The 19,309-nt window shown below is 32.7% G+C and overlaps 1 protein-coding gene across 1 annotated transcript in view; it reads left to right on the plus strand.

Annotated features, from left to right (window-relative positions):
* The window catches only part of LOC129754367 (LITAF domain-containing protein), a 32,029-nt gene extending 13,508 nt beyond the window's left edge, over window positions 1-18,521 (plus strand). The window contains exons 2-3 of the mRNA XM_055750382.1: window positions 2,487-2,787; window positions 17,388-18,521. Of these exons, the coding sequence (XP_055606357.1) occupies window positions 2,504-2,787; window positions 17,388-17,493 (390 nt within the window). The 5' untranslated portion in view covers window positions 2,487-2,503 and the 3' untranslated portion in view covers window positions 17,494-18,521. The remainder of the gene's footprint in view (window positions 1-2,486; window positions 2,788-17,387) is intronic.
* Window positions 18,522-19,309: the final 788 nt, after the last annotated feature.

Consider the following 19,309-nt stretch of genomic DNA (forward strand, 5'->3'; position numbering starts at 1 on the left):
ATCACTCCAAATCTCCTTTTCGGTACACTACTTCTATTACTCGGTGACAAATCCAAACATATGAAAAACTTCTCTGGCGTTCATACATATTGATTGATATGTTGCAGGCAAACAGAATAGACACCAAAGGCCATAATTGCCACACAAGTTAATTTGTCTCTAGGACTCATACAAGCACGTGTGCTTAGTATCGATTTTTTGTTGTGTTATTTTTTTCGGATTGAGCCTAGTTTTATAACCTTTGTCCAATGGCTACAGACTGATAATTATCGAGATTTGAATGTCACCTGGTAAGGTCGGTGGAATTTGTTTTCAGTTTCCGGTATGCTGTCCTCAGGTAACAAGCACGCGATTTTGTCTTATTTTCACCGTAAAAGCAAACATTTCAGAGAGGAAAATTTAAAAGAAGTGTAAAGTAATACCTTTTTCATTAAAAAATAATAAATTAGTAATCGATTGAATGCCTTTGAGGCAAAAAATCAGATTCATTTAATCATCATCCTTTTTTTTCATTATAGGTAAAACTCAATTATATTGATGTTTGAGCAAGAAATGTAATTTCAGCATGAAGATCCAACGGAATACAGTTAATTCAATTATTTCTGGACCAATCGATCTCCAAACCACGAATCGAATGTAGGCTATTGGAATGTCTGTAACGAGTTAATGAGAGCCGCAGAAAAAAAAATTGCAATTTATTTACACAGCTTCCGCCGTTCGTTATTGTTTTCCATTTTGGAAATCATTGAACCACAACAAAATCGGGGTTATCACATTCTGCGGTTAATCCGCAGAACATGCAAAGAATCAACGAAAAAAAATCTGTTTATTTTTCCACCACTCTTCAATTTGGCGTGAATCAAGTGGCCAGCATTTTCCACCCTGAAGCATATGTTGTATTTATTTTGTTTGTGTGGTTTGGTTAGGTCAAATTTGAAGGCCACTCCTACGCCACTTGACGCGGCGTCATTCTCGTAGGGAAAAGGAAAGAAAGAAAAGGGTTCTAAATTTGATTTCCGAGACGCGTTCTACTTAAACGAGCATAGAAAAGTTTTTGACGTATTACTATAGTTATGTTAGGGTGTTAGTCATCAAAGCCAAAGAAGAAAGTGGGACTATTATTCGTTGTAGATTGACTCTGGTCAGTAATATACAAAGTCAAAAGTGATCTTGTGAAACATAAGCTTTCGAATTTCACTGTTAAAAACACATTAAAAAAAATAAAAATTCAGGAAAAAGTTTGAATCTTTTTTCAAGAATTTTTTTTTAAATCAAAAATCAAGTTCAAATGAAACGTTATACTCTATCTCCAGAATATATAGTATGGGAGAGTGGGGAATCATGGGCCACTTTTTTTCGTTGTTCCATAACTTCTTTATTATAAAAGATAAAATGAAAATAAAAAATGGTACGGTTTTCTACATTTTCAAGGTATCATAAGGTATTTTTTTGTGGGGCTTGTGATATAGCTCAGTTGGCAAGTCTGTTGTCTCCTGAGCCGATGTCCGCGAGTTCGAGCCCAAGAGTAAACATCGAACACAGTTGTACCGGATAGTTTTTCAATAACGATCCGCCAACTGCAACGTTGATAAAGTCGCGAATGCCATAAAGATGGTAAAACGACTATAATCGAAACAAAAAAAAAAAAGGTATTTTTTTAATTTTCAATAAGTTATTTTCCCCAAATTCTGACTGTTTGAAAAAAGCTATATTTTTGAATTATTAAAAATGGTGGGGAATCGTGGGCCACCAAATCCAAATTGACCAAATTACATGCAAAGTTTATTAGTTGACTCAAAACTGTGATTTCCTAATGCATTTCGTTATTTTAAAGCAATTTCAGATGATGAAATAAAAAAGAGAGCTGTGTATGATCGCATAGATTCCAAAATTTGGCCCGCGAACGTTTTGGCAAAATTTCTTATATAGGATGGACAAAATATTTTTCATAACTCTTCATTTGGCATAAGAAAACTTTACAGATAGGAAAAACGTACTATAAGTTCTGAATGTGTGTAAAAACATAAAAATATAGGTGATTCAAGATGTGTGGCCCACGATTCCCCTCAAGCTATGATTTGCAAATTGGTTGCGTTTGTGTGACTTATTGATGTTTCATCAAAAAATCCTTTTCCATGTGAAAGATCATGTAAAAACTAAGATCATAAGCGTATGAGAATATTTTTGTTATGCACATTAGGTTCCCCATCGATGAAATTAGCGGGTGTTTTTTAAATTATGTGAGTAAATTTTTCTAACTTTTTTTAGCTTGATAAATAAAAGAAGCATATGATGCGTATTTCAGTCAACAACATATAGGAATATATGCTCACGCAAAGCGACGACGATGACAGTTGGTTTGAGATTTTTATCTCAACACACATCTGAGATATTAAAAGTGGCCCACGTTTCCCCATGGCCCACGATACCCCACTCTCCCCTACTAATGCAAGACGTTTTTACAACTCTGTTTTCCCTCATTTTAGTTTCTCATTCCACCATCATGAGCAAAGACGCCCCGCCGGCCTACGGCTTCGTCCTGGCGCCCTCGGCCCCGCCCAGCTATGCCCAGGCAGTGGGAGGAGTTCCGCCGGCCAGCCCATTCACACCGAACGTACCTCAGACGCAGCAGCAAACCGGGCCAACGATTATCACCACGGTCGTACCGCTAGGACCCCAGGCAACGCACATGATCTGCCCAAGCTGCCATGCCGAGATCAACTCTCAGACAACCACTTCGCCCGGCCTGATCGCTTACGTTTCCGGCTTCTTGATAGCTCTCTTTGGGTAAGTTTCGGGGGTAGGGCAAATGTGCCTTGCTTTGCTTTTTGTATTTGGTTCTGTTCGTTCAGATAACATACGGCGAAGCTGGTTGGGTATTTCACAGGATGCAGTTTTTGAGTTTTTGAATTTCAAGATTTCTTATAGACTAGGCCATAGATCGGCAGGTCCCGAGCCGCATGCGGCTCTTTAGTTTACTGCGCTGATATTATACATATTTTTGAATAAAATATTTATATAATCGTATCAAAGCGTTCATTGAGTCTTGTGACCTGAAACACGCATTTTCTTATGTCCAGAAGAGAATTATAAAATTGCATCCGCTGTTAGAACAAGTGGAAAGGCTGAATGGCAAAATAGCATTTTTTAAGCCTAATTTTTTTTTGCTTTTTACTGTTTTTGAAGCATCAGCTTAGAGATCAAGATTTATTTTATTATTAACTGTAAATGCAAAGAGTAGCTGTTGTTTTTAAACAACCAAACTTAAATAAAATTATTTATTTTCTAAACGTGTGTATATTTTTGAATGAATCAAACAAAACACAGGAAAATCAAAGTTTATTATTTACAAAAAAGAAGTTCTTAGATAGCTTCTGTTTTTCTAGTAAACAACGTAACCCTCATCGAATTTTATATGTTCAGCATTCGCAATCATTTCTTCAACATTGATCCACTTCAACCACATGAGATTTCATGATTTTTCATTGACATTTGAGGCCAATAGAAAATCTGATTTTTAAAATGTTACCATCAAGTCTAAAACTTTCGCTTAAACAATATTTTTTCTCAAAAAATGTGTTTTTATAATTTTTTCTATTCTGCAGTCACTGATATCAATAATACTCTTGATCATAGGTAAAAATGAAGTTCAAGTGATCCATAGCAAATTTGTTCACTTTTAATATGCAAAAAAGAGATTTCAAATTAATATTATGCAATCCGAGATATTTGAATTTAAGTTCAAGTACTTTTTTATTTTTCCAAAATGTTATATTCGGAGCATTAATTAAAATCTCTTCTACCAGGATTTTTTTGAATTTCATTTTCGGATACAGTTTACTTAGTTCAAAAACGCTGTTAACTAGTTAAGTTTAACCCCCCCATGGAGATTTTTTCCAAGTAAAATTTTCAACGTAGTTAAAGGAAATTACTTGAACTTAAAAGGTCTTTAATAAGTGTGAAATTCAAAAAATTTTCTTGCACCGGCGGAAGTTTGTTTAATTTCACCCTAGACCTGAGACGTTTCAGTTTACGAAATTACTCACATAGCGTTGACGAATTTAAACGAATTTTTAATTGTAAATTTCGATTTCCAATTGAATCAACATTTTATAATAAAACCCTAAACTTGACATTAAAACTCTACCTCGTCTTTAGCATGGGTTTTTATGCAGAAGTGTAACGAAACAAATTCAAAGTTTGAAGCGAACCATTTTAACATTAAAATTAATTAATCGAATCCTTATTTTATACATTTACAAGTTGGAAAACATGGATAATAACCCATGATAGTCATCAGAATCAGCAGAACAAAATCTAAATCCTAATATCCTCTACTTTATTACTTAAAATTTTGGTTCACAAAACATCGTGCTGATATTAAATATTCTTCAAGAAACCAATTTCAGTCTCAATTTTGTTTTGTGTTCCTTGTTCTTTTAAATGCTCAACATCACATCCAAAAGTGATGAATAAAGTTTTAAATCAAATTGAGTTTCAGATACTTTTAAAGCGAAAAACTAATCATTTTGCAGATTTGAACAAATTTTTTTAAAAGAATTCAATTTTTTTCTAAGTTTTATTAAGTAGTGTCAGGAATATCTTTCCAAATTTTTGAAAACTGTAGAATTTAACTTTTTAAGATTATGCATCTCAATGTTTAAAAAACTATTAATTAATTTTATTAAATAAATAATGAACAAATTTAAAATCAGATTTTTCTTTAACGTTCATCAGTTATCAAAGATTGACTTCACCTGAAATTGATACTTTTTAAAGCTTTTAAACTTCATATCACCAAAATGAAAAATGGTAGACAAAATTTGACAATCAACACGAGTTCAGCGCGCTTAAATCTATCAAATCAATCATTCAATCATAGGCACCAAAATGCTTTTCCTTTGAGTTATCAATTAAATTGTATCAATAAGTTTTTTTAATTGTTAGACTTGTTTTTTTTTACAAAAAAATCTTCTTAAATATTGAAAAACTTTTTATTTTAGTCTTCATATTTTGTTTAAATTTTCAAATAAATTTACTGAATTTTTAAGTAAAACTATTTGAACTTAATGAAATATTTTTTATAAGTTTGTTTTTGTTTTTTTTATTCTAAATTTTTGTGTTCTGAAAACATAATTTCCTTGAAGCCTGTGAAACTATATTTTAAATAAGAAAACTGTAGTTTCCTTCGGGGAACTGAAATGAAGGGAGAAAATTCGTCAATGATCACACAAATTGTGCAGCCAATGATTGAATTTGTGGTAATTTGTGGCAATTTGTCAGAGAAAATTCAGGACCCAATATTTATTCCAATTGAAACCGACAAAAAAATTCTCTAGCTTGAAATTTTAAACTTTAAAACCTTCGATTGAAAATTCATCAACTTATAAATTTATAAATCTTATTTCTTTCAATTTCATTATATTAAATAATTTTTAACTGGTCATGATTTTTAATTTATCATTAGAAAGTTCGGAAATTATATAAAATAGCAACTTGAAAGTTGAATTTTAAAGCTCAATGTTAACTTAATTTGTATAAACTTTGTGCTCTTTACAAAAAAACTTGGGATTTTTATGTTTATTTCATCATTTTTTTATTGATCATATCCTAATCTGTAATTGGTTATTGTTTTGAACTTCAAAACTTTTTTAACTTTTTATTTTAATAACTGGAAGAATTTTCACATAGAGAAGGGTTGTATCTTTCACTTTGATCACTGGCAGTCTTGTAATGAAATTTAATATTTTCTTCTTTTTCCAGACAAATTCAGTTATGAACTATTGGATAAATTCTGCTTAGTTTGAAAAGGGGTTTTCCTAATCGAGAATCTACATTTCAAATCTTGACTAATTTTTTTTCAAATTCAAGATACTGCAGTGGAATTATTCAATCAATCATTACAGAGAAAATGAAGAAAAAAATGTAAAATAAAATTTATTGTAAATAACGGTAAATAACATTTTTCAAGTAATTTTAATAATGGTTAATTATTAACCTGATCTGGCATTTGTTTGTTAGTTCTGTTTTTTTTAATCTGGTGTCCGAAGTTTTATTCGCAATTTTGATTTTCATTCTTTTTCTGGTATTCCGGAAATATTGATTTCAAATTCGAAAACTTGACTGCTAATTGTGTTGCTAATTTTCAAGCAAATTTCTTGTTTAGAATTTGGAATATCATTTTGATATTTATCAATGACTTACCGGAAATAGTATCGATTAGAAACATTCATTCGGATTTGTTTTGAAAACTTTGATTTATTTAATCAATAAATGTATTGTTTTTTTTTTAAGTTTCTGTTATAAATATAAGAAGGGAAATTGTTAAGAAATCAATTTCCTTATTTATTGTATATTTTTGGTATTGTTATTATTGTTGGCTAAATTTGAATTTTGGAAACAATCCACCCCCCCCCCCCCCCCCCCCCATGGACGGGCCCTTCACACGGGCCTGCTAGATACGTTTAGAAAAATTCTGGGAAGTCTACTCAATAAAAAAAAAATGGATAAAAACAGTGAATAGATACATTTAATTCAAATTCAAAATTCCAAAACTGAGAATTCAGAACTCCAAATTTAAGTTTGAGAACTGCTTGAAATGGGACACAACTGAAACAATTTTATGGTGATTTCATAAAAATTCATTCACGAACAATTTCTAACGATTTATTAAGTTAATGATAACAGTTTATCGGGTCAGCTAATTTTTATTAATTTTTTTTTGGGACTACAAAAGTATCCTTGAACTAATTTTCCCAGTAACAATGTACTTATGTTAAAAATAATATTTTTTATAACAAATTTAAAGTGTTCAAACAGCAGCAGCTTTAGCAAGCATTGATGAATAACATACAATGTAATGAATTTCATTTTTCATTCATTTGACCGGCAATACTGAAGAACCACATTCCACATAAAAAGAGATTTTTTAATTTCCCAGTAGCTTAAAATTCTGAGAACACGTTCGCTTGATGTCATGAATATTGTCTACCAATTGATAGTATCATAATTTTGAAAGATTTAAAATTTCGACTACATAAATTTAAGTTAAGTTTAACTTCGAAATTCTGGATTTTTAAAAATTAGCAAAATTTAAATAATATTTTAAAAGCGTCATAATTTAAGTAAAATTAAAAAAAAAATCTTTGCCAAAAAAATTATAAATATTCTGCATTTGTAAATATGCTCAAATTTTCTACTTGAACAACATGAAATGAATTCATTTAAGCTTATATGGATTTAAAACTTTCTAGACTCGATATTTGCCAACTTTTTAAAATCAAACCATGTAAAAAGAGTTGACGATCCAGAAGAAAATCCATGTATTTGATGGTAATCAGAAAGAGATTTAAAAAAAAACCCAAGAGTTAGAGAAAAAATAAACTCCAATGGGTTTAAAGTTATTTTCGTAAAACTAATGTTCATTGAGCATTCGTATATTTTGATATTTTTTTTTTACAAAAAACAAATACAATATAGCATCAATGTGGCTCTTCAAAACTCTGAAATTTTGAAAATTTGAAGTTTTTGGCTTTTCCGACTCAAAAGGTTGCCTACAACTGGACTAGGCTGTTGTGTTATACCGAAGTCAAGTAGATATATGCCATTTTTAGTTTCCACCAATGAGAGGGTTTTTCTCGTTTTCCCAATTTTCCACTTCTCAGGGGCTTTACATGAAATATGTGTACAGTATCACATTTCACATAAAGTCCCAGAGAAGTGGAAAATAAGGAAAAAGAGAAAAACGCTATTATTGGCGAAAACTAAAAATGGCATATACTTCTTATCGGCATACCACGGCAGTAAGTGGGAATTGTAAATAGTCATCTCTAAACTATAATTAATACATTAAAACAGAAAAGGTTATTTGAAGTATAGACTGTTCTTAAAATTATAAATCTCACATGAGCTTCAATTTCGTCGTTTCATAATAAAGTCGTCGTAATAAAGCTTACGCGAAATTTATTTTAAGAATTCACAAAAAAAAATGCTGCAAAAGTTATCAAAACACCTTCAAAACTTGTTTTTCACATGTAGAATATGATGTCCAGGCTAGTGATCCTACATGTAAGAGAAGCGACGTTTAAAACACAAAATTCCAAAAAATGCACAAGAACTATCCAAATCGATTCCAATCGATCCGAACTTTTGTCCTGCAGCTTTAAGCTTACTAATCGAAAACTTAACTAAAGAGAGTATTGTGATGACTTTTATAGTTGAAGTAAATAAATTGTAAGCTCGTCATATGAATTTACGATAACAGTGCTGAGGATTTTTCTATCCAAGCTTCCAGCGATGTGACCTGAAAATTTATTGATGATTAGGGATCATATGTCGCTTCTCTTATATGCGAGTTCACTAGTCCAGGCTACAAATAATCTAAATGGAATAAAGTTGCGACTAGTTAATGTCAGTTTTTGTATTTTTTCGGAATAAAACTCTTTTTCACATTTTGTTTCACACGAAGTCATGAAAGCTAACGCGAGAAATACACTTTCTTAACTAAAAGAAACAATTAATTTTTAAGAATCCATTTGTTCCCAAGAATACTGCACAATAGACACATTCCACCGTGACGTGAAATCGCTTTTCCGGACTTTTCTGCACTGTTATGCATTCTAGAAGTCAACCAATTTACTTGAAAATGAAAAAAATTGTGGCAAACGGTCGCAAATTGAATTTCTTTCAAAATGAATATATTTTTTTTTTTTTAAATATGTCTTTATTTGTATCAATTCATCGTTACATTTATATTACATTTTTTCATTAAATTAGGCTCAATAATGAACTGTTCAGAGCCCTATAGTTAACTAGATATTAAAATTTTTTTTTGTAAGAATTAAATTTGCTTAGCGCAATTAAGTATTTAATGTAGGAGAACATCCTGTGATGGCAAAAATATTTTAAACTTAAAACTAAACACTATCCTAAAATTAAACTAGTTATAAAGAGAACGAATCTCTGCGATGGAAGACTGCATCGATTTGCCTCTGAAGTTGGAGATGATTTTGTTGGCCATCTCTTCGATCGATTCAATGCCCGCAATCCGATGAAGATCTTCGGTGCTGTGCCAAGGTGGAAGCCGCAAAATCATTTTCAGAACCTTGTTCTGAATCCTCTGGATGGCTTTCTTCCTCGTTGCGCAGCAGCTAGACCAAATCGGAACTGCATACATTATCGCTGGTCGGAAAACTTGCTTATAAATAAGCATCTTATTTCTCAGGCACAGCCGGGATTTCCTGTTGATGAGAGAATAAAGAGATTTAGTATATTTATTACACTTAGATTGAATATCTTCAATGTGATTTTTAAAAGTAAGATTCCGATCAAGTGTAAGTCCCAAGTACTTCACGTGATCAGACCATTCTAATGAAACCCCATTAAAAGTTATGGAATGATTTTCATTAGGTTTTAAAAATTGAGCTCTTGGCTTATGGGGAAATAAAATAAGTTGAGTTTTGGAAGCGTTAGGAGAAATTTTCCACATTTTCAAGTAATTCAAAAAGGAGTTTAAATTTTGTTGCAATCTACTGCGTACCACCCGTAAATTTCGACCTTTGGCTGAAAGCAAAGTATCATCAGCAAATAATCTTCTACCTTTTCCTTCTGGTACATCAGGAAGATCAGAAGTAAAAATATTGTATAAGATTGGCCCAAGTATACTACCCTGAGGGACCCCAGCTCTAATGGGTGTCCTTTCAGAGCATGAATTTTGATAGCTTACTTGTAAGGTTCGGCTAGTCAAATAATTTTGTATAATTTTGGTGAGATATACAGGAAAATCAAATCGAGCTAATTTAGCTACTAAACCTTTGTGCCAAACACTGTCAAAAGCTTTTTCAATATCAAGAAGAGCAACACCAGTTGAATAACCTTCAGATTTGCTAGCGTTAATCATATTAGTTACACTCAAAAGTTGATGTGTAGTAGAATGTCCATGACGAAAACCAAATTGTTCATCAGGGAAAATAGAATTCTGATTAATGTGAATCATCATTCTATTCAAAATAACTCTCTCAAATAGTTTACTTAAAGAAGGAAGCAAACTAATTGGTCGATAACTTGAAGGCTCTGAAGCACTTTTTCCAGGTTTCAAAATTGGAGTTACTTTGGCATTTTTCCATTTATTGGGAAAATAAGCCAAGTGAAAACATTTATTGAAGATTTTAACTAAAAAATTTAAAGTGCTTTCAGGCAACTTTTTAATAAGAATATAGAAAATCCCATCTTCCCCCGGGGCTTTCATATTTTTAAAGTTTTTGAAAATCAATTTAAGTTCATCAATATTTGTCTCACAAGAACTTTCAAACACAATTTGCTTAGAAAGAATATCATCTAATTCTAGGGAAATTTGAGCATCAATTGGACTTACAACGTTTAAATTAAAATCATGAGCAGACTCAAATTGTTGGGCTAATTTTTGAGCTTTTTCTGAATTAGTTAAAAGAAGTTTATCCCCATCTTTCAAAGTAGGAATTGGCTTCTGCGGCTTTTTTAGAATTTTAGTTAATTTCCAAAATGGCTTTGAGTAGGGTTTTATGTCCTCTACTGCTTTAGCAAAATTTTCATTACGAATGAAATTTAAACGACGTTTGATCTCTTTTTGAAGGTCGCAATAAATTAATTTCAAATAAGGATCCCTAGTTCGTTGAAATTGGCGTCGACGAATGTTTTTCAGTCGTATCAAAAACTGAAGATCATCATCAATTAAAGGTTGATTAAATTTATGTTTAACTTTGGGTATTGAAGCGGCTTTAGCATTGACTATTGAAGTTGTCAAATTTTCTACAGCCAAATCAATATCTTCTATTGAATTCAATGGAACGTTTACATCTAAATTACGTTCAATAAAATTCATATATCGCTCCCAGTTAGCCTTTTGAAAATTAAAAGTTGATTTTAAAGGGTTTTCAATGGGACTTTGGGATAAAGAAAATGTTACTGGAAGGTGGTCTGAATCGAGGTCCGCATGAGTAACTAATTGACTACAATGCTCGCCTAAATCCGTTAGAACCAAATCAATTGTGGAAGGATTTCTAATCGAAGAGAAACAAGTATGCCCATTAGGATATTCAACGGTATAATAACCCGCAGAGCAGTCATTAAACAAAATATTCCCATTTGAATTTGATGAAATATTATTCCAAGATCGGTGTTTTGCATTAAAGTCACCAATAACAAAAAATTTAGATTTATTTCTGGTGAGTTTTTGTAAATCTCCCTTCTAAAAATTTTTCTGTTCACCGCTGCATTGATAAGGCAAATATGCGGCAATAATTATAATTTTCCCCATAGAAGTTTCTAATTCAATTCCAATTGTTTCTAAGACTTTTGTATTGAAAGAAGGAAGAAGTCTAAATTTGAGACGACTATTGATGACAATAGCTACACCCCCACCTTGTCGATCAAGTCGATCATTTCGCAAAATTTTAAAGAAAGCATTGCTTTTCAAGTTAATGTCTGGCTTTAAAAAAGTTTCAGTGATGGCAGCAATATGTATGTTTTGAGTTTTCAAAAATAAAAAGAACTCGTCTTGGTTAGCCAGCAAAGATCTAGCGTTCCAATTCATAATATTTAAACATCTATTTGGATCCATGAGGGAATCGTAAAGTCATAATAATTTTGTTAGCATAATTAAAAGAAGTTTGGAAAGCTTCAAACATTGAATTTGCTTTCAACATAAGTTGCATCATTTCCATTAAATTTTGATGCAAAAATTTTAATTTTTCCTCAGTAATCTCACCCAAATCAACAAAATTGTTAGGATCAGAAAATGAAGGAGAAGAACAAGTATTTGAATTTCGGGGATTTTCCCAAGCCTTCGCATGAACGTTGAGACTTGGTTTTTTCCCATTTTTATTAGTTAAACCTGAAGAGGGAAACCCATTTTCAACCACCTCTGAGAACGATAAACAACGAGTCTGTGGCGCAGAATCAGCACAGGTAACATTAAAATTTCTTCGGGTATTACCCAGCCGTGATTCCAATGTAGACCGAGGCTGGCTGCGAACAGGCAGGTTGTTTGCCGGCCCGACGTGTGAAGACGAAAAAGAGGAAGGAGGAGAAGAAACTTTTCTGGAAACTTTAGGATTTTTCCTAGAAGCAATAATTTTTGCCCTGATGGGACAGTCTAGCGAATTCGAGGAATGATTACCTGCGCAATTTGCACACTTGAAAAATTCTGTTTTTGGTTTATCACCACCATAAAGGCATTTAGATTTTTCATGATCGAATGAGCCGCAAAGCATGCATCTGGCATTCATTCTACAATTTTTAGTGCCGTGACAAAAAGCTTGACAACGACGACATTGCGTAATAGTTCAAAATGAATATAATTTGGTCATTTTAAAATTTAAATTGATTTTGTTGTGATTAATTACTTCTGAGACGTGAATTCACGCTAGAATTAACCATTTCGGACTTAAGTACATACATCTATGATTTCCTGTTCTCTATGCGGAAATAGAATATCGGTGTCTTGGAATGAGTTGTAAATAAAACAATTACCCACAATTTGATGTATGGAACTTTTCGATTGAACAACAACGAACGAAGTTATGCTTATTTGAAGTTGTGACGTGAATTCACTCAGTTCAAACAGAACGGGTAGTTGACTGAATTCACTTCACGAATATAAAGTTATGCCTGTGGTAATACTGAACCATTCTTTGGAGTCTTCAAATTTAATGTACACTTTCAAAAACGATATTCTGTTGTTCCGGCTTTTACAATCATAAATTTTCTGTATCTGCACCTAACTTTTTCCTTATTTTGATTGGCACTTGAATAGCAACATATTGAGGGATCATATGTTAAATTTACTACTGTCTTCATTTAAAAATTCACCAAAAAAAAAATTTAATTTTTTTTAAATATTTTTGTATGTTTATTTGAAAATAATGTACTTTTTAAAATAATCAACTAAATTATGCTCGATTTGTAAAAATCCTACCATTTGGAGGGTAAAAAAGCATTCAGAACATATTTTCATATAAAATTTAACAAAAAATCAAATTTTGTGACGTGAATTCACTCATTCGCGCTGTTGTACCTCAGCTAGATTCCAACCGTTTTCTATAAATTTTAGAGTTTTAGAATTGTCTTATCATTTTTACAGAAGATCCCATTTTTTTATTTCAAAAAATTTCAGTGTTTTCTCGTAAAATTAAAAAGTTCCCTTTTTTGTGACGTGAATTCATTCATTTGCGACTGTTTTTGTTCGCTTTTCAAACCAACTACATTGGACATAAAAAAAATCTTTTTTCTACAAAATGAAGCCGTGGTTTTTGGCTTCAAAACATACTAAAAATCTTTCCAACAAAAAACTCATCCATATATTTAAATTAATGATTTTGTAAAAGTTGTGTAAATAACCACTTTTTCCAAGAAAAAATTGATTTTCAAAATCATCTAAAACATGTGTAAAAAAACTTTTTTCTTTTTTTTTCGTGGGTGTTGTGTGATTTGAATTATCAAAATTATAGACAATTTTGAGATTTTTCGATACGCGAACAGATAAAAATCAATTTTGAGAAGTACAAGCGCGTTAAATGTGTCATTAGAGAACGTAAAATAATACAGGCTTAGAGCAAGTTCACTGGTGTTGGGAAAAAATTGGTAGAAATTTTGACATTTTGAAAATTTTTCCATGCAAAAACATTTTCAAGATCTGTGGCCTTCAAGAGTTTTTACAACACGTACCGTGACCGGCCTTAATTCTGCGCAGTCTCAAACTCTGCGCATTTTCATATTCAAACAGAAATATTTCAAGATGTGATGAACAAAATATTCATGAAACAAGTTGAGTCTCTTCAGTTACTGTTTATCTTTAAAAAGCTTCCAATTATTTTGAAATCTGATGAATGGTTCGCGAGAAATGGGAAAAATCAAAATAAATGTAGGAAGCAAACGTTGAAAAATGGCCGCCGTTAGCAGTACAGCTTAAGTGTTAGGAAAACAAAAAGATCAAATTAAACAATGTTAAACAGAATTTTCTCATTGGAAATGGCTTTACGTGGAAGATAAAATCATTCTGAATATGACTGCTAAAAAAATTGAGAGAATAGTGGTTTTTCAAATCACAACAATGACTTTACCAATGCGCAGAATTTGACACCATTTGTTTACTTATGTTCCTAATGCGCAGAGTGAAAAGCACCGAAGAGAACTGAGGTTAAAGCTGCAAGGAATTGAATTCAGCGAGTTAGGAAACTTTTAATTACAGTTTTCTAATAAGTTTTATTGGGTATTCGTAAAGTTGTTAACAGTTTCTTAAGAATCCCTTCGAATCTATATATTTTGTTGACAAAAAAAACGAAAATCTTGATTTGCGTTTTCTATCATGTTCGCGTGTTTATCGTTCAGTCCCAACTGTACAAACTGTTCCGACGTACAGAACTAGTTCCGGCGGGCCACAAAATCGCCCCAGCTGGGGGAACTACGCGAAGCTTCTCTCGGTTCACCCGCTCACTCGCACTCGTTAACTAACTGATACTGACTGATAGTAAGCCAAATGAAGCAGCGCATAGTTTCCCCCAGCTGGGGCGATTTTGTGGCCCGCCGGAACTGCTTCTATATGTCGGAATAGTCTGCACTACACACCAACGAAACAAGTTAATTTGACCAGATCTAGCGAAGAACATGATCGGTCAACAAAGATTTGGTAAGCGAGCTGCAGGAAAAAAGCATCTGCAAGTAACATAAGCAAGTGTAAGAAATAGTGAAAGAAAGTGTCACATAAGCTTCAAAGATCCAAGGCATGAATTGGTCCTTTTTCATAATTTGCAATAATTTACTAAGTGTAAAACATACTTTTTAATACATTTGAATTAAATTAAATGTTTGTTTTACCAGTACGATATGGTATATTGGTTTTATTTGGGTGCGCAGAATATGGGACATATGCGCAGAATTAGCACAGAGAACAGACATCGGGCCCCGAACAAAAATTTGTTGAAATCGTGTGTGAGAATACCCACCTAAGTTTCAAACCAAATTCGTAAGTGGACTAACATCCATAAGATGTCGCTACCAGTACACATATTTTTCCATTTTTTCGACACGCTTAGAAATTAATACTCATAGCGTATCTCAAATGAGGCCATTGCAATGTATGAGAGTAACACAACTTTTTGTGTGATAAATTTTAAGAACATCTTGATTTAAAAAAAAAATGCAAATCATATTTCAATCATCCTTTAATCGCTGTCATATGTCCCAGCATATGCCCCATATTATTCAATCAATATTGGCGCTGAATTGAAAGATGAATTCCTAGTTTTAAAGTATGTCTGTCATTAAATAGTTTTCTATAACAGAGAATGTGAACATAAATTGTTAATTATGGGTCGGTATTCCGGTTGATGGTATCTTGTAACTCATGTTTATAAATAAATTAAATCAATTCTACTGATCACTAACCCTGAGTTACAAGTCCTCATATATCGATCTCAGGTAACATCAACCAGAATATCGAGTCATAGTTTACAATTATAACATTTATGTTCACATTTTCTGTTCTAGAAAACTGTTAACTGATAGTAAAATCCCAACACATACTATAACACTTGGAATTCAACTTTCAATTCAGCGCCAAAATTGTTTGAACAATATGGGGCATATGACAGCGTTCAATTGTGATTGAAATATGATTTGCATTTTTTTTAAAATCATGATGTTTTAAAATTTATTACACCGAAATTTGTGTTACTGTCATACATTGCACTGGCCTTCTTTGAGATAAGCGATGAGTATTAATTTCTAAGCGTGTCGAAAAAATGAAAACAAAAATAGGTGTACCGGTAGCGACATCTTATGTATGTTAGTCCACTTACGCATTTGGTTTGAAACTTAGGTTGGTATTCAAACACACGTGTTGAGCTCCAGCTCGAACTCTGTTCTCTGTGGAATTAGGAACAAATAGAAAATAGTGCGCAGAATAAGGGCCACTTGCATTTTTTTCCAAATGTTGTAAATTATCCACATTTTTGCTCCAAAATTGAGCTCTCATTATTTTTGCCGTTAAGTTTGTTAGTTAGCCCAACTGTACACGAAATTTTGAGGAAATTCATTGAAAGGTAAATTTTTTATAACTTAAAACATTTGAAAAATCCTTAACTGCGCAGAATTAGGGCCGTTCACGGTATTGTATTTTCGCATGCTGTGATACAAAAATAGCCATATTTCCATCACATACGGCTGAAACAGAAACAGTGCTGTAAAAAGATAACTCGCCCAAAGATCTTGAATACATTTTTGCATGGTGATATTTTCAAAATGTGCTAGAAGTGTCAAAATTTCTACCACTTTTCCCAACACCAGTGAACTTGCTCTTAGAGCAAGTTCATTCATGTTGGAAAAAAGTGGTAGAAATTTTGACACTTGTAGCATATTTTGAAAATTTTACCGTGCTAAGAGTGTCAAAATTTCTACCACTTTTCTACCACTACCACTGTTCGCTTTTTGGATCACTCATTTAAAAAGCAATATTCAAGCAAATTTTGGCTTGAAAGTGGGTCTAAATGATCATTTTAAGCACATTCAAGGATCTTATAAATACTGATTTGTGCATCTCCTATTCCTGGAAAACAAATTTCGAAACCTTCAATGCCCTTTTTCCATCTCGAAATAACTATTGGCCTTTTTGTTCGCGACGAAATTTTGAGGGGAAAAAACCTTGATAGAAGTAAACAAACGAAATTTACTTTTCGCCCTCGGGGATGAAATGGGCGAATGAACTGTGGGATAACACACTCTTAAAAAAGCTATTCGCCTTATTTAAAAAAATAAATTCAACTTCACTAAAATCAGAAAAATTAAAAGAAGATCATATTTTCGGATGTAAAATAAAGAGTTTAACACTTTTATGTGATTATCTGGCTTTGTTTACAGTTGACGCATTCGCCGTATTCAAAAATCGATACCGAAATGTAATCAAAGATGGAAGATCGGTATCTGCAGCCTAGGGATAAGACAAAGCAACTTTTAATAACCACATGTAGATATGTTTTCTACCCCACCCTATTGCTCTTTCCGATTGTTTTTCTTAATAAGCCCATTAACCTTATCAGATATTTGAACATATGTACGTAACACGTTCGTCACCACGCTCATTTTGATTGTTTTACAGCCAGGCCCAAGAAATTCTCGGAGTGTTTTAGTAAAAAGAGAGAACTTGAAGATTTAAAACGTATGGCGAAACTGAGCGACTAACTTGAGTAAGAGAGCGTCACCCGTTTTTTGATGTGACGGGTCCTCCCAGGAAATACACCCGTCACCCGAATATGGGTCCCATGGCGACGAACGTTTTAAATAACATATATTTACTGAATATAAGAAAACTAAATCACCTGCAATCCTGAAATAAACATATGCTTTTATCTTTTTAGATGCTGGCTTGGATGCTGTCTCATTCCGTGTTGCATTGACGAGTGCATGGATGTTCATCACACTTGTCCCCACTGCAAGGCCTATCTCGGACGCCACCGACGATAAACGGGATTCACCTGGCCCCAACCTTTCACAGGAAAGGAGACGGAGAAAAAACACACACAAAAACTTAAAAGAAGAGAAAAAAAACGAAACATCACAATTATTGTATAACAATTACCTACATCACGCAGTTAATAGCATGCTAAAAACATGTAAAATTTATGTCTAGTACGAATCGTTACGATGTTTGATAAGCGTAGTAGATTCAAACTTTGTGCCACCCGCCGGAAATAACAAAAAAAAAATTACAACAACGGAATCTTTATCGTCTTACTTATATTGCATGTGTCTGTGTGAGTGTGAGCATGAAAGTCACATCCACGAAAAAAAAGTACCTACACTCACAGAAATATTGAAGCCACTGCAACCATGCTATTGTTTCGAGGAATCAGTCAGTTCGGCAGAAAATATTTCCTCAAAGAAACTCATTGGAACCACAAAGCGCTGGATGATTTCTTCGAAACAATTATATTCCAGCCAAAATTGTCATCGTTTATTAAATCCGGTAGAAAAGCAATTTTTGTAAAGGAAGTTATGTCGAACTTTCAATTTTAACATTAAAATGGCTTTACACATTCGAGTAACAAACTACATACACAATGCCTTACAAGTATTGGAAGGCATCGAAAGGCGCTTTGCCTTTAAAAACAGAAGAAAAAAAAAACAAATATTAAAAAGTTTTCAATTTACCATCGCCGCTCGGTATCCAACAATTTTGACTTAGTTTTCCACTAGTTCATATATTTCAAGTTTTCCCTTCTGCTCTGCTCTTACCAATTAGTTAGAATATAACTTATTATCTCGTTAATGTTAAATGATGCGGAAAATGAAACGGCAAACAAATAACCTCTCGGTAGACCTCTTATTCGTGATTATTGTGGAATTAATGATATTATGTTATTATTCTGTCCTCCCAAACGTTTCAAAACTGGCTCTAATCGATTTCTACATAATCTTTGATTATTTTTGTAGCTGTAATATTGTTATAACATCTGCAAACATGAATAAACCAAACATAATTTTAATGCCTATGCATTCTGAGTTGTGATGACACTTGAAGAAGTCCCTGAATATTCACAAATCGACTAGAACCTAAATCGACGAGTGCTCAACTGCCGCTATTCGCAAGACTGTCCCATATGCATTTTCGTCATTTTTCAGTTTATCTCAAAAATCGTTCAAATACAGTTAGTTCTTCAATTTAGACAAAAAAACTTTCATAACTTTGTTCTCAACAAATATGAAAAAAAAATACCAAGTCATTTCTGTCCCATATGAAATATACCCGCAAAGATGTCCCATATGTCTATTTGTGCAGAATGCTTTAAAATTGCTCCTCTAATTTACGTTAATTTTAAAAATATTCATACAATGTGTGCGACAAAATAAGCATTCACTAAAATAACGAAACTTAAGCCGCGTTTTCACAAAACTCACTATTCATGTAAACGTATTGATGCGTTCATCTTTAAAATTTTATACGTAATCTACACACTTTTCAAGATAATTCAGAGTTTCAAAATATCGGAATATTTTTTTAAAAATGAAATTAACTTGTTGTTATACTCATAGAAGTTTTAAAACACTATATTCAATGATTTTTAAAATCATAATTTAAGTGCATTTATTGCACTCATCAATAGAAAAGCCCCTTGATGTAGGCTCTGCTGGAGCTTTCAAATGAGCTGTCAAATCTGGCTAACAATATGCTTCTCTTTTCACCATAGGTGAGTTTAGGCTAGGGAGACAAAGAGAGACAAAAGCTCTAACTGCTCGATTTTTCGACTGTGTGAAACATTTAATTTATGCACGCATCAAT

Source organism: Uranotaenia lowii, chromosome 3, assembly GCF_029784155.1.
Source record: "Uranotaenia lowii strain MFRU-FL chromosome 3, ASM2978415v1, whole genome shotgun sequence".
NCBI lineage: Eukaryota > Metazoa > Arthropoda > Insecta > Diptera > Culicidae > Uranotaenia > Uranotaenia lowii.